This window comes from Alternaria atra, assembly GCF_907166805.1.
Source record: "Alternaria atra isolate CS162 genome assembly, contig: 21, whole genome shotgun sequence".
Classification (NCBI taxonomy): domain Eukaryota; kingdom Fungi; phylum Ascomycota; class Dothideomycetes; order Pleosporales; family Pleosporaceae; genus Alternaria; species Alternaria atra.
The window spans coordinates 4,198,728-4,211,308 of record NW_025091319.1 but is presented as its reverse complement, the minus strand read 5'-3'; the positions used below and the strand labels follow the sequence as shown (position 1 = coordinate 4,211,308).

At 51.2% G+C, this 12,581-nt stretch overlaps 5 protein-coding genes across 6 annotated transcripts; 1 reads left to right on the top strand and 4 right to left on the bottom strand.

The window, feature by feature from the left end:
* Positions 1-194: 194 nt before the first annotated feature.
* Positions 195-1,698, bottom strand: ALTATR162_LOCUS1831 (uncharacterized protein; the record flags this gene model as incomplete). Its single annotated transcript, XM_043309430.1, has 2 exons — positions 195-1,353; positions 1,409-1,698. 2 exons carry the CDS (start codon positions 1,696-1,698, stop codon positions 195-197), a joined length of 1,449 nt encoding a protein of 482 aa, XP_043165365.1.
* A 655-nt stretch (positions 1,699-2,353) lies between these two features.
* Positions 2,354-3,666, bottom strand: ALTATR162_LOCUS1830 (uncharacterized protein; the record flags this gene model as incomplete). The annotated part of the gene is made up of 3 exons (XM_043309429.1): positions 2,354-3,217; positions 3,273-3,548; positions 3,610-3,666. The coding sequence occupies 3 exons, from the start codon at positions 3,664-3,666 to the stop codon at positions 2,354-2,356; spliced, it is 1,197 nt and encodes a 398-aa protein (XP_043165364.1).
* Positions 3,667-4,969: 1,303 nt separating this feature from the next.
* Positions 4,970-7,192, top strand: ALTATR162_LOCUS1829 (uncharacterized protein; the record flags this gene model as incomplete). Of its 2 annotated transcripts, XM_043309428.1 has the most annotated exons (2): positions 5,171-6,345; positions 6,387-6,525. In XM_043309428.1, 2 exons carry the CDS (start codon positions 5,171-5,173, stop codon positions 6,523-6,525), a joined length of 1,314 nt encoding a protein of 437 aa, XP_043165363.1. The 2 variants fall into 2 exon arrangements, with proteins under 2 accessions (XP_043165362.1, XP_043165363.1); XM_043309427.1 differs by having other exon boundaries at positions 4,970-7,192.
* A 763-nt stretch (positions 7,193-7,955) lies between these two features.
* On the bottom strand, positions 7,956-9,638 carry ALTATR162_LOCUS1828 (uncharacterized protein; the record flags this gene model as incomplete). Its single annotated transcript, XM_043309426.1, has 2 exons — positions 7,956-8,195; positions 8,715-9,638. 2 exons carry the CDS (start codon positions 9,636-9,638, stop codon positions 7,956-7,958), a joined length of 1,164 nt encoding a protein of 387 aa, XP_043165361.1.
* A 511-nt stretch (positions 9,639-10,149) lies between these two features.
* Positions 10,150-11,828, bottom strand: ALTATR162_LOCUS1827 (uncharacterized protein; the record flags this gene model as incomplete). The annotated part of the gene is made up of 6 exons (XM_043309425.1): positions 10,150-10,353; positions 10,404-10,677; positions 10,741-10,769; positions 10,824-10,921; positions 11,205-11,316; positions 11,409-11,828. 6 exons carry the CDS (start codon positions 11,826-11,828, stop codon positions 10,150-10,152), a joined length of 1,137 nt encoding a protein of 378 aa, XP_043165360.1.
* Between the last annotated feature and the right edge of the window lie 753 nt (positions 11,829-12,581).

The following is a 12,581-nucleotide window of genomic DNA, read 5'->3' as shown; positions in this document are numbered from 1 at the left end:
ATAAATTGCATTGGCGTAGAGAGAGTGTGGGGTGAAGGGCTGCAAATTGGCACGGGCTTTACTTTGCGTTACCTATCGAGGATAATACATGACATGCAAAGTACCGGTATGAAGGGAACCTGCGCACTGTGTGGTGGTTACTCAGTGCAAAATACACTATTACTTTCAATCTAGCTGAACTCTACCAACAAGCATCATACTTTCGTCTCTCTAACCTCACCCTCTTTTCTACTCTCTTTGCCATCGTTTTCATCCCTTAACGGACTCTCGTGCCCCTCTTCCGCAGCGACCTCCTGCAGCACCTTCTCATTAGCATCAACCCCAACCTCTTCGTCTCTTGGTACGATTCGTCCATGCATCTCTTTATCCGCCGTCTTCCCATCCGCAGAATCCTTGTCTTTCTTGATCATGCTCCAGCCACCCCTCCACCCAACCCATTTCTCCTCCCACGGGCCCCTAGCAATGATAACCAGTATCGCTGCGGAGATGAACCCCACACTAGCACTGCCACTTCCAATCCACCCCGCAGCAGCATAAATATGGTTCCCAGCTGCGGTACCAATAAGTTGACCGCAGAATGTCGCGACCATGAAAGCGGTATTTACGCCATTCCGCCTTTTAGGTTCCACAGAGTAGATGCTAGAGCGATTTGCAATCTGCGCGGTTTGGTTGCCGAAATCCATTAATAGGGCTTGTAGAACGGGGCCAGCGACGGTAAAAGTTCCAGTGTATGTGCCTAGACAAACTCCCAGGAGCGAGCATGTAAGACCGAAGAGGACGGAGAAGTGCGGGACAAAGCGGTCGGTGACTGTACGGGCGTAGATGGGTGAGATCAGCATGCCTGCAATGCCTATCAGACCAAAGAGTCCGATTGTGAGGGAAGAGTAATTGTACGGATCGTCGGCGAGGAGGAACGTCAGAGTTGTCCAGAAGGATGTAAAGGGAGCTGAACAGAAGAGTCCCGCTAGACATGCTTGAACGAGGACAGGGTGGCGGAAGAGCATTTTAACAATATCGAGTAGGATTCGGAAGTAATTCATGCCTGGATTGGTTGCAGGATAGTCGGGCATGAAGAGCCAGAGAAGCACAAAGATGACGTATTGCAGGGCAAAAGCCATCCAATATACTGCGCGCCAGGTAACAAAGTTTGAAATCGTTCCGGAGAGGACGCGGGCGACGAGCACACCAAGCATGAGGCCGGAGACGACGATGGAGAGGGCTGCTGCGCGGCGTGACGGAGGAGCTAGGTCACCAACTAGAGGCAGCATAAGCTGCGGCGTTACTGTTGTTACCGCTACGATGAAGGATATTGCAGTGAAGGTTCCGAGGTCTGATGTCAGACATAGTCCTAGCCTGTCATCGTGAGCAATCTGCTTTCAGCATGTCTCGTATTTTGGATTCAACATACCACAAGGTCGCAGTGAAGCCTACTAGCCCACACACGAATGGCCGTCTGGGCAACAAGTCTCCCAACGGGCACAAGAATAATAGTCCAGCTGCATATCCAGCCTGCATTACGGTAGGAATCTGCGCAACCTGCTCATAGCGCACATTAAAATCCGCGGCCAATAGATTGAGGATGGGATGGTTATAATAGAGATTTGCTACTGTAAAGCCAGCAGCGAAGGCAAACAGAACATTCACTGAAGGGTGGTGGTCAGTGGCTAAAGTACAGAGGTGTGTCGAGAGCAACTTCATGGCAGCTAGACGTAGAGTGCAGGGTCTTCTCAAGTCGAAAGAATACGCAGGTGGCAGTGAATATACGTACTGCTCATCGAGAATTGAGGCGGCTTATTTGGATCCCAACGACAATTCGGTGGGGTCCATGTCAAGACCGTGTAAGCTCTTCTCCATAATGATTGCTTCCCTTGCCCTTTATTCCTGGCGCTCTCGTCTCGTTCGATTACATCTCTTGATAAACGTTCTCTTGGTGTTGAAGCCGCTGACTGTGCTGATCCTTCCCCATTGGCTGGTACCGTCCCTCGGCCCCCACCATCCTTGATGTCGAGTGTTGACATAATCTGCCTATGTCACATACATTGTACTATGACAAAACCTATCCAATAAAGAATGACGAGATCACGTAGGATCGCAAACCGTGGTACAAATACTAAGAGGTAAAAGTAAAGCAGGCAAAATGTGGAAGAATCGAGGTACTGATAGTCGATGACGGAATCGTGCCTTTTTCGACTAACGTCGGCAGGGACCCATAAGTGAGGAGCCGAGAACAGTGTGTTGAACGACGCTGTTATCCCCGGTATCACCGCCAATCAGATGTAGCACGTCATCTAGACACAGAATATGCCTGCTGTCATCGAGCATTTTGGTATTGTGTTGGACGTTCATTTTGTGTCTAAACAATGTCAACGATCTTCTCATCTTCGTCGTCTTCGGCGTTTTCCAGCTCCATTAGCTTCCCGCTACCACCTGCACTAGCCATGTCTGGTATATCCTCCTCTTCGCCTTCTTCTTTGCGCATGATGACTTGAACCACACGATCGCATGCCTCTTGTACCCCTTCATCATCAACGTGCATGTGACACTCTCTAACAATTGGGTAGACTTTGACGCGTCTCAGCACCTCCCTGCTTTCTTGTGTCGTACTCAGCAGAAGTAATGTCTCGAGATGTGTTTTGATAATTTCGTTATCTTTCTCGCGCTCCTTGTCCGGCTCGAGGAGTTGCAGCTCGTCCAGCATGCCTTCCGTGTCGTCGTCTGCATACTCTTCTGGGCCCATGAGGGGTAGAAGAATGTATGGGAGTAGGTTCGCGCCGATAGACGGAGGTGGTAGATTTGGGTCGGACGATAGGTTCGATAGCAGCACCGGATGTGCAGGGACGTGGAATGCGACGTTCTTGATGGTCGAAGCTACACCAAGACGTCGGATGTGCGAAGTGTGGTCGGTGAAGACCTGAATCTTGGTGATTGGGATTACGTTGTCGTCGTGTTCCTGAGGTGTGGTGAGGTATTCGCGGCCTTTGGGAAACTTGGCTAGATCGGCGAAGAAGTACGAGAGGTAGTCAAAGTCTGCGTTTTTATTGTAGGCGCCCTCTGCGCCCTTGACAAAGCAGTCCATGAGCTGGTCCATAGCCCATGTCGACTTGGATAGCTCCTTTGGTATGTCGCGCTTCAACTCCAAGACGCGTTGTAGTGAGTCCTCCTTGGCCATATTGGCGAGGAGCATTGCGATCTCGTTCGCATTGGGCTCTTTCGAGTTCTACACTGAGTCAGCCTCTGCCTATTCTTCCTATATGCTCGGGGAACTGACATACGGTTATCCGCGATAGCAGCGTCTCGAGAAATTCATCGTCCTTTGCCAGCGCCTTCTGGACCTCGGCGTCGGCGGAGACATTGATGAGAATGGTAAAGGCGTTCTTCGCTATGGGCGCATAATCCTTGACAAGTAGCTTCAGGTCCCTAATAGGCTCTAGTTGGTTGCGCTTCCATAGAGAAGGGTTTGCCTGTGAATATCCGACGAGGTGTTCGGCCGCTGCATAGTGTGAGATATGTTTCGTGGTGGGGTGGAGGGGCTCGTCTGACCAGTCTGTCTGATCTGCGTGTTGCCGTGATGCAGAAATTCTACGAGCTAGATATGGCGCGTCAGTTGACAAGAAACGTAAGCGTCCTCAGTACTTGGTTGCCCACCTCTTCTAATTCTGATGGCATCGTGGCTGTGGCTTCTCGTTCCTGCCGTGCGCGATGACGAAGACCCAACTTTTTCTCGGTTGCGATTAAGGTTATCGATAAGCTTAGCGCATCCCGCGCCTCCAGGCCCTCGCCGCGAGTTGTCGCGAGACGCATACATGGATGCTAGCATCACTGCAGCAAGGTGATAGCCGTCGATTGCTTCATCTAATCCATATTGCCCTGCCTATTCTTAGCCGTGAATGGCCTGACTCTACCATCATCTGTCGACGTCCAAGCACTTGGACGCTCACCACCGCAATTGCCCAGCAATTTCATCTGAAGCGCGGCCACAGTTCGGACGACTTCAGCACATTGCCCCGCCACCAAGTCTTCTAATCAATCATGTTGCGTATCTCGTCATGTGCGTGATTTTGCGACAAACCCCAGTACGATATCTTGGCCGAAGGCCCTCGTATTAGGGGCGGTTACGCGCGACCTGACTCTGCAGCTCGCGAGCTCGTCTTACCGCCGAAAGCTTGGTGGCTTCAAGCCGCAACCCCACAGAACGCTGGTGTGCTAAAAACCAAACTTTCACTCACCAGCGCTGGCTGATAGTCTCGCGCGCCAGCTAGGAAACTGTGTAGGTAAATTCGACTTCCGTTTCAAGAACTGATGAGCAACATTTCCAGGAATATCTACGCTGGCAAACAGCAAGCAAGACACTAGACATGCTCCTGCGCATTCGGTGACAGACAGCGAAAGTGCCATGTTGGCACAGGTTTTGAGCGCTCGAAATAGATCGTCGACTTGCAGCGGGCCGCCGGACTGGCCACTTGTCACACGCATATACTACCCAGTACGCAGGGCGGGCACACATCATCAGCCAATGAGGGCGATATGCCGGTATCGTAACATCTTGAGCTAGCGTGGCAGGGTGTGTAGCGAGTGAACAGCGTTGGCGCTTACAACCACCAGCAGCCAACCACCCAAAATATAACCGCCGCTCATCAACCATGAGTAGCGCCGAGCCTTACAAACCTCTTGATTGGGCCCATCTGACCACCACCTGGCTGCAAAGAGTAGTTTCCTGCATGGGCAGTCGTCTTTCTACCGCCATTGCCCTTGATGCATGCCTACGGCTCTTCCGCTGGCTCGGACTACCTCGCAGAATGCTCGTCTTATAGTCGTTATCCCCAGATTACCCGAGACGTCTGCTCGTACTCCCGGTGTTGCTGTTCCCAGTCTTTGTTTGCTTCTCTACACAGCCGGTATCTGTTTCGTTTGGTCCCGCCAGTTATTTCGGGATACCATTTTATTCAGAGTAGGGTAGTAGACATTCATTATGGCAGGACCAGCACTTCAACTATTCCCTCCACCTCGTGCTCCAAGACAGACGAGTCCCAATCGGAGACCATCTCCACACGCAAAACCAATAAGTCCAGAGCCATTGGTACCTGAGAGTGTAGTGAGCACCAAATCTCCGGTTGACCTCCACGGACTCCTTATACAGGTCAACTCTGTTCCGGTCTCTCCATCTAACCCAATGGCGCCCCCACCGGCCATCGCAGCTCCACCAAGAGCGCATATGCCCAACTCGCAGGCTACAAGAACAGAAACACCAACGGGCAGACTACACTTCGAACCACCTCCTCAGCAAGCCGCCTCCCCACAACTTGAACGTCAAGAAAGCTTTTACCGCACACAAGAACGTTCTGGGCATGACCAGACCAGCGACCAGCAACGTACCACTAGTCCAGATCCAACTCGCGCCATCTCACCAGCATTCTCTGAAGCCCAGACTCTGGTTCGAGCGAACAGCTCTGCCACACGATGCATATCGCCGCAAGAAGAGATCCCGATGCGATCAATGTTCCCCGTTTATGATCCTACAGTCCCTCTCGGACGTCAACCATACCAACCAACACAAGCATCACCAACACAGATACCCCGAACGCAGATCAGTCGATCGCCATATTCTTCTGAATCGTATGTTCCACATAGCAACGTTCGGTCGAGCAACTCGTCAGCCCCTCCTCCACCAAAGCCCTTCTTTACGCCATCCAACCTGCTCGACAATCTCTGGACAGCTACCAATGGACAAGAAGAGCCAAATGTTCAGATATATACATTGAGGATGCATCGAGCAACAGCCTCAAATCCGACGATTACATTTGGTACTACGCCATCCTTACCGTTCTACTCTGTAGCACAGTCGAATCTTGCTGGCAACCACGAAATACCCAGCATCTTGAACGAAGTGCTCATTCAACGACACCATCCCACTCAGCCGCGAGTTCTGCCCATTGCCCACCTCGATCTCATCGCGCCCCCTTCATTAGATAACGGGGCTTTTAGTCCACAGCAGCAAGAGGATACCACCATGCTTACTAGCATATATCCCAAGCTTGCCGCTCTTCAGGCACTTGATGCGGCTGCTAACTCTCCTGCTGCCTCACGCATCGCCCTCTCGGATCCTGGTGCGCAGTCACCCGCTGCGCAACGGCTGGCTGAGGACGTCCTGGCAGGCACTGCCCAGCGTGAGTGTTGCGCTCTTGCCTGGACAAGGGATAATCCTCAACAACAAGCGAATCCTTGGGCGCAACATATGCCGTCAGAAGGGTCGTACCAGCTGCATCATCCGACGTTGGGCACGTTTCCTATCTCCTTAGAAGGCGACTGCTCTGTCATCAACGCACCTTCGACAAGACCTATTACAGCGTTCTACGGACATAACATGCCCATGACACCACAAAGTACAGGACGGAAGCCGGCTTGTATCACTGTACTAAATCCTTACGTTCTTTCTCCAACGACACCACGGACAAATGCCTTCTCCCCACTGCCACCGCCCCCGCGGTTAGATGGTATGAACCGACCAACGTCCATGACTCCTTCTGAAATGTCGGTTGGCCAACTTCCTACAACCACAGACGCGACTGCGGATGACGCCATGCTCGCACGTCTCGATTTCACCAACGACGCTCTTATCCTCAATCTTGGTGCCTTGACACGTTTTGGTAACCCCTTCCTGGTTGACGTTGTAACCTCTACGCTCCTGGCGGTTGCAGTGGCGGAAGCTACGCGCGGTCGCAAGACACGTAATCGAAGTCAAGAGAACTTCGAGCCACCACCACCGAGTTTCACCCTGACACACCAAAAGGAAGATACGGCGAAAGCGTTCAAAGATTCCTTCGTCGAGGGCTTCCAAGGTATCGGCGGAAAGTCGCGACCACCACTCTCCGGTAAAGGGCTGAAGAAGTTTGCCTCCAGCCTGAAAAGTACAACAACGACTCGTAGCGAGAGTGCAAATGGAAGCTTCGACAAGGACATTGAGCTCGGAGAGTGGTACGGACAAGACAAGCACACCAAAGCGAAGGAAACAAAATCCGAGAAGAAGGCGAAGAAGGCGAGTGCTGATGATGAAAGTAAACTACCGCTTCTTGCCCGCACAGTCATTACAGTGTTGACGTTTGCATTCAAGACTGTGGTGTTTGTACTGAAGATAGCCTTTAAGATTGTTGCGGGCGTCGTCGTTATGATTACGAGAAATTTTAGCAAATTGTGAGGCTGTAGATGGATGAGCAAGGTCCTACAACTCGGGAGTTTCGGTTTTCTTTTCTGCATGATACCATTCTTACTACATTCGCTGGATACCATTTAGACCGCGCTATATGCGTGGTGGACAGGAACCTAATTTCAACACGATTATATTCATTATCGCTCGCTTTCATCACCTGAGTTTCCGACACAAGGCTGCTAATAACGAACAGTTGGTAGATAGATGTTACGAAGCGAAAGTGTACAAACGGTAGGTGGAAGGTAGTTTTTCATGTTGTTTTTTACAATATCGCGATCCTACGTTGGGAAATCCTCATTCATCCGCAGACATGTTCCATCCATTGGTCCGACCATCGGCAGAAAGACAAAAGCCACATCGCCTTCATCTCAACAAAATGATATAAAGAAACCCAATGGCTTTCACCATCTTAGGCACTTCCGCTGTCAGTCTCTACAGCACTTTAGCCTAGGTTAGTATAAATCCAAAGCGCCATATCCGCCTCGGGGTTCTCCTGATAGTCCGCATCGTTCTCCTCGTCGTCATCGTCATCATCAGAGTCCATCCACCTATTAGGGTCCAGATACTGGCCAACGCGGGGCACCAGCCTGCACACGTCGCCATCCTTGACAAAGAGATCCATCTCAGGGACTGCGATCTTGACGCGACGTGCAATCTCGGCGTAAGGGACATACTCAAACCACTCTATAGCCGCATTGAACTCCTCGACGCCAACGAAGTTGAGTTCACGGTCGACGGGGTTCATAGCGTCCTACCAGTTGCGGGCGGCTACGAGTGCAATTGGGAAGTATGCCCTGTTGGCGTTTTTGAAGAGGTTTGCAGTAGCCTTGTTGATGGGCTTGGTGTCCATGACTTGGGCCATTGTCTTGAATTTGGAGATGGCGGAGGTAATAGGGGCAGTGGGGACAGCGAAAGCGATGGAGGTGGTGGTGACCAGAAGGCCGAGAAGGTAGGTGATGACGAATATGGCCTGTGAAGTCAGCTTGGTGTTCTGTGTGATAGTGTCAGGGAAGACGATGATCATACTACGTCTTCGTGGTCGTGTTGTATCTTTGAACTTGTAGTGACCGCTCCTAATAAGTTATCGATGCTTGAGTGGAGGTTGTAGAGGATTAGATGCTATTTATATACTGAAAGACGTTTGCAATAGCTGACTACTGGAAGGGCGATTAGAGTTCGAGGAACGTAATCACTATCGCTAAGAATGTGCCCAAGTAATTGCGCAGTGGATATGGCTTCCACAGAGAGAGGTAATAACATGGATACTTTAGCGGAAGTTCAAGGGCTGAGATTAGTCGTCATAAGAGATGCGGTGTTCAGGATTGGGAGTGCATCAAGGAAAGCTGGATGCTGAGAATTAAATGTGGAAATGCAGATTGCCTTTACGTGGTTGAAGCTAGATCTGGTGATACTTGTGCTGACAAAACAAGAATTACTGAACGAACTTGACAAGAACGAATTGATTCCAGAAACAGCACAGCACATACCAACGCAATTACGCAGCACTTACCATCATGTACTCCTCACTTTCCGTCTCGCCCATCAGATCTCCCAAGATCTTATCAGCGTCCCGGAATATGTAGCTCATCGGACCCTCACCCTCCTTTAAATGGAGCACGCTGCCCGGTAATAGGTCCTTGGCCTTCTGGGCCATTGCAGCGGGGCAGTTCTGGTCCTCCCGACCATGCCACAAGGAAAGAGGCATTCCATTCTCCCCAACGTACAGTTGTCCGAGCTCAAAGCCCCAATCGCTGCCGTTTAATTTTGCCTCCCAGCTTGCGCCTTCGCTCCCTCGGTAAAACGACTCTCTGGTCATGGCTACGTAGATGGGCCAGTTGGTGCTGTCTGTGATGGCTGCTTGGTCGCTAGGATGCCGACTATGGATTTCCTTGGCAATTATCTCCTCTAGGACTTTCGGGTCGTCATTGCGGCTCGCCTTACCCATAGTACTGTCGAAAAAGGCGGTGGTCAGACCGGTCATCCACGGCGCTGCCCAAAGAACGATGCGCGAAGGTAGCATCATGCCCGCTGTCCCCAACTTGACCGGATACAGGCCGCTGACTATGCTAGCGCCCAACAAACGGTCCTTGGATACCTCCCTCACGCAAGCCAGTACGTAGGGCGCGCCTCCTGATACACCCAGTAAATAGAAGTTATGGATCTTGAGGTGGTCGGTCAGGGCAAGCACATCGGCAGGCCAGTCGAGGATTCGGCGGTTGATTTGGAAGGTTGATAGGCCGCTGCCAGGACGATCGGGTGCGATTATTCGGACGTTGTGTAGGGCGCAAGCCGAGTGCCATAGCTTGCCTTCAAAGCGCGACGATTGGCAACCATGCATGAAAACTATTGTCTTCTGGGGCACTGGACTGCCGTAAATGGCGTAGGACAAGGTACGACCATCTTTGAGCTTCATGCGCTCATTCTCCTGCTGCATCGTAGTCTTTGTAGGTGATATTTGTTCGCGAAGGTCGGTAGTTGCGTTATTGCATCTTCTACGGAGGAAGGAGGGGTGCGCAAGGCCACATCGCCTTCTCCGCCTGCGGTAAGCGCGAAAGGCAGCGCATAGTGAAGGTTGTTTGCCTTTGAGGGATATACAACCAGATCGACGATACGCTGAGTTGTGCAGAGCGGGGTGAACACCACGGGGTGAGCTTTGTTTCGGCCTCGCCAAGTTGCACTACGGCTATGAAGGGCAAGGCCGCCGAACATCTCGCCCACTAGTTCTGACTTCACATGCATGGACAAAGACATCACACCAACTCCGCTCAGATCAGCGACGTTGCTGGAGTATACCATTAATAGGGTAGCCGCGCTGTTTCTTACATCACCACTTGATGCTCGAGAACGAGACCAGGTCAAGACAGTGAGAATTGGAACGCCTTCGAATACTCCATCCAAAAAGCCAAATTCTCACCGCGTCCAAAGCCACTAATGCCTTAGTACTGCTACTTCGTTTTGTTCATGAAGAGCGGACGAAGAAGAGCCTTACCGAACCCTTCCTCTTTCGCTTGGTCCAAAAGGAACATACGACGCTTGAGGATGTATGCGCGGAAAAGCTTGTAGTTCTCGAATAAAACGACCAGATAATGCACCGGATCGTTCCGATGATCCAGGGTATTGAAGATGTTGACATAGACGCGTGAAAAGGCCTGGCGAAACACGTCAACAAATGGGTCAAACGGTAGAGATATCTACGTACCTTCGTGCACTGTGTCACAGACGGTGGTATAGGATCGATCTTGACATCGTGACACAGTTCCTGCCACTTTGCTAGGTTCGACTTGTCGGGGCTGTAGTATCGTAACATCTCAAACTCAACGACCTCGGCGCGACGTCGCTTCTCCTCGTTCTTGGACCAACCTTGATGAATGGAGAGCTTGTTTAGTTTGGCTATCAGATTGTCTTCAGGGTTCGAAACGAATCCATGAAATTCCTTTTGTGCGAAGTAGTCATGACCTTCATTAAAAGAACCACTGCCGCTTGAAGGGGGATGGGGGTGTGCTAGGATCGCTTGGGGAATCGGAATCGGTTATCACGGCTTCGGGTACGATGGAAACGCCTCCTTCTGTTCAATGTGAGCACATGGCTTAGTTAATGCCCTTTTCGGATAACGACTTACTAGCGCGGGTTCGGGGCGCCATCTTGCGGGTGCGCTGTCGATAGTGCACGGAACCGCGGCACTTCCTTCAACAGCGTTGTCCGACGTATGGCGTCCCACTGGACCGCGATTGTAGTGCTCTCAAAGAAAAAGAAAGGCGAGGAAGCGCAGAACGAATGCTTACGCGTCGCCAAGCGGCCGCTGAGTCATACACGATAAGTAATCCATCTTTTGGTGTTTATTTCACGCGCAGGACTTGTGGTGTTGCATTTCATTGCCATTCCCCCCAATCCCAAGATGTAGCTAACATGCGCATACCTTCCCGTCATCACAGCTTCCTCAATAGCGCACTTATGAAACCGTCCTGCTTCGCCCTTCTCAGTGGGAAAATTTTGTCCGGACATGTATATTCTCGGAACTTGTAGCAGCTCTTGAATCGGATGACCTCAACACCGATGTTACGATGATCGATGAGGTTGACTAGATTGACCAAGACGTTCCGGCTACCAAGCATCTACACGCGGTTAGCAACAACTTCTCAATTGCTTGCGACTTGCCTGCCTTCTTGCACTGGCTGATACTGTCTGGTGGGTCACTGATGTGTACCTCACGACAGAGATTCTGCCAAATGTCTAGCTTCGTCGTATCCGTTCCATATGCATAACCGAACTCTTCCGCCTGACATTCAGCCCAGCGCTTTCTTGCAGACTTTCCAAGCCAGTTGCGCTGTGCTGCTAGGCGCTCGAAATTGCTCCTGATTCCGGCGATTGGGTCATATGCGAAGGGTGGGAACTTCTGGAACCATGTACCAGCCTGGCTTGGGATTTGGCCATGGGCGTCTTTATCCATGTTAGCATGGTTCAGGGCTGCTGAAGCTGCCTGGCAGTTGGTCCAGTGCTTCCTTCGAAGCTTCTCGCCCCACTTGCGCTGTGATGATAGTCGGTCGAAGTTACTCCTGATGCTGGCGGTTGGATCATATTCGAAGAGTGCGAAATTCAAGAACCATGTATCAGCTTGACTTGCCATATGTTTGCTTGTAGTGGGCGATGTGCTGGCGCTGTTTCGAGTTGCAGCAGAGGCTACCAGTTCTAAGCAGGTCTGTTAGACAGTGGAAATGCAGAGTGCTTGAGTGGAACACTTACGAGCGCGATGGTTGCGGTGACGGGTCCTGCTGAAGCAGTTTATGAGCTCACTAGAGCTCTGAGGCGATGCAAGTAGCAGTGGACTTCCTAAGCCCAGGCGTGGGATGCATACGAAATGCTGCAGCAAGCCGAGATAGATTGGCAATCAGGCCATTGGTGCTTCGGAAAACCCGCGACCCCTGACGCCGCGTCGACAACTAACTAGAACAGTCGAATGATATCAATACTTCTACTACAGTGGCTGCATGAAGTTGCACGGCAAGGGAGGGTGACTCTGAGCTGTCACTGTCGAATGAATCTTGGCCACATTGAGTGGCTGCTGCACGGTGGTGTTGCCGTGCCGCGCTCATGCATATGTGTGAGAAACTTACAGATGATTAGAGAACTTAATCATTCTGAGATTCTGCTAAGATCTACCTGGTAACAGTGTCTCCTAAAAGGAGTTTGACATCGCATAGCCTTACTTTGCCCGCCTGCGACGCTCCAAAGCGCTATCCAAAAGACTGAGTCATCATGTTTCTCGCACACCCACTGCAGCGTAAACCAAGCTACACGAGAATCCAAATATGGCTGCCTAAGGTGCTGTAAACAGTCTCGAAGTAGCGGTTGACCCTAATCATTGCGCTTGGGAGAGAGT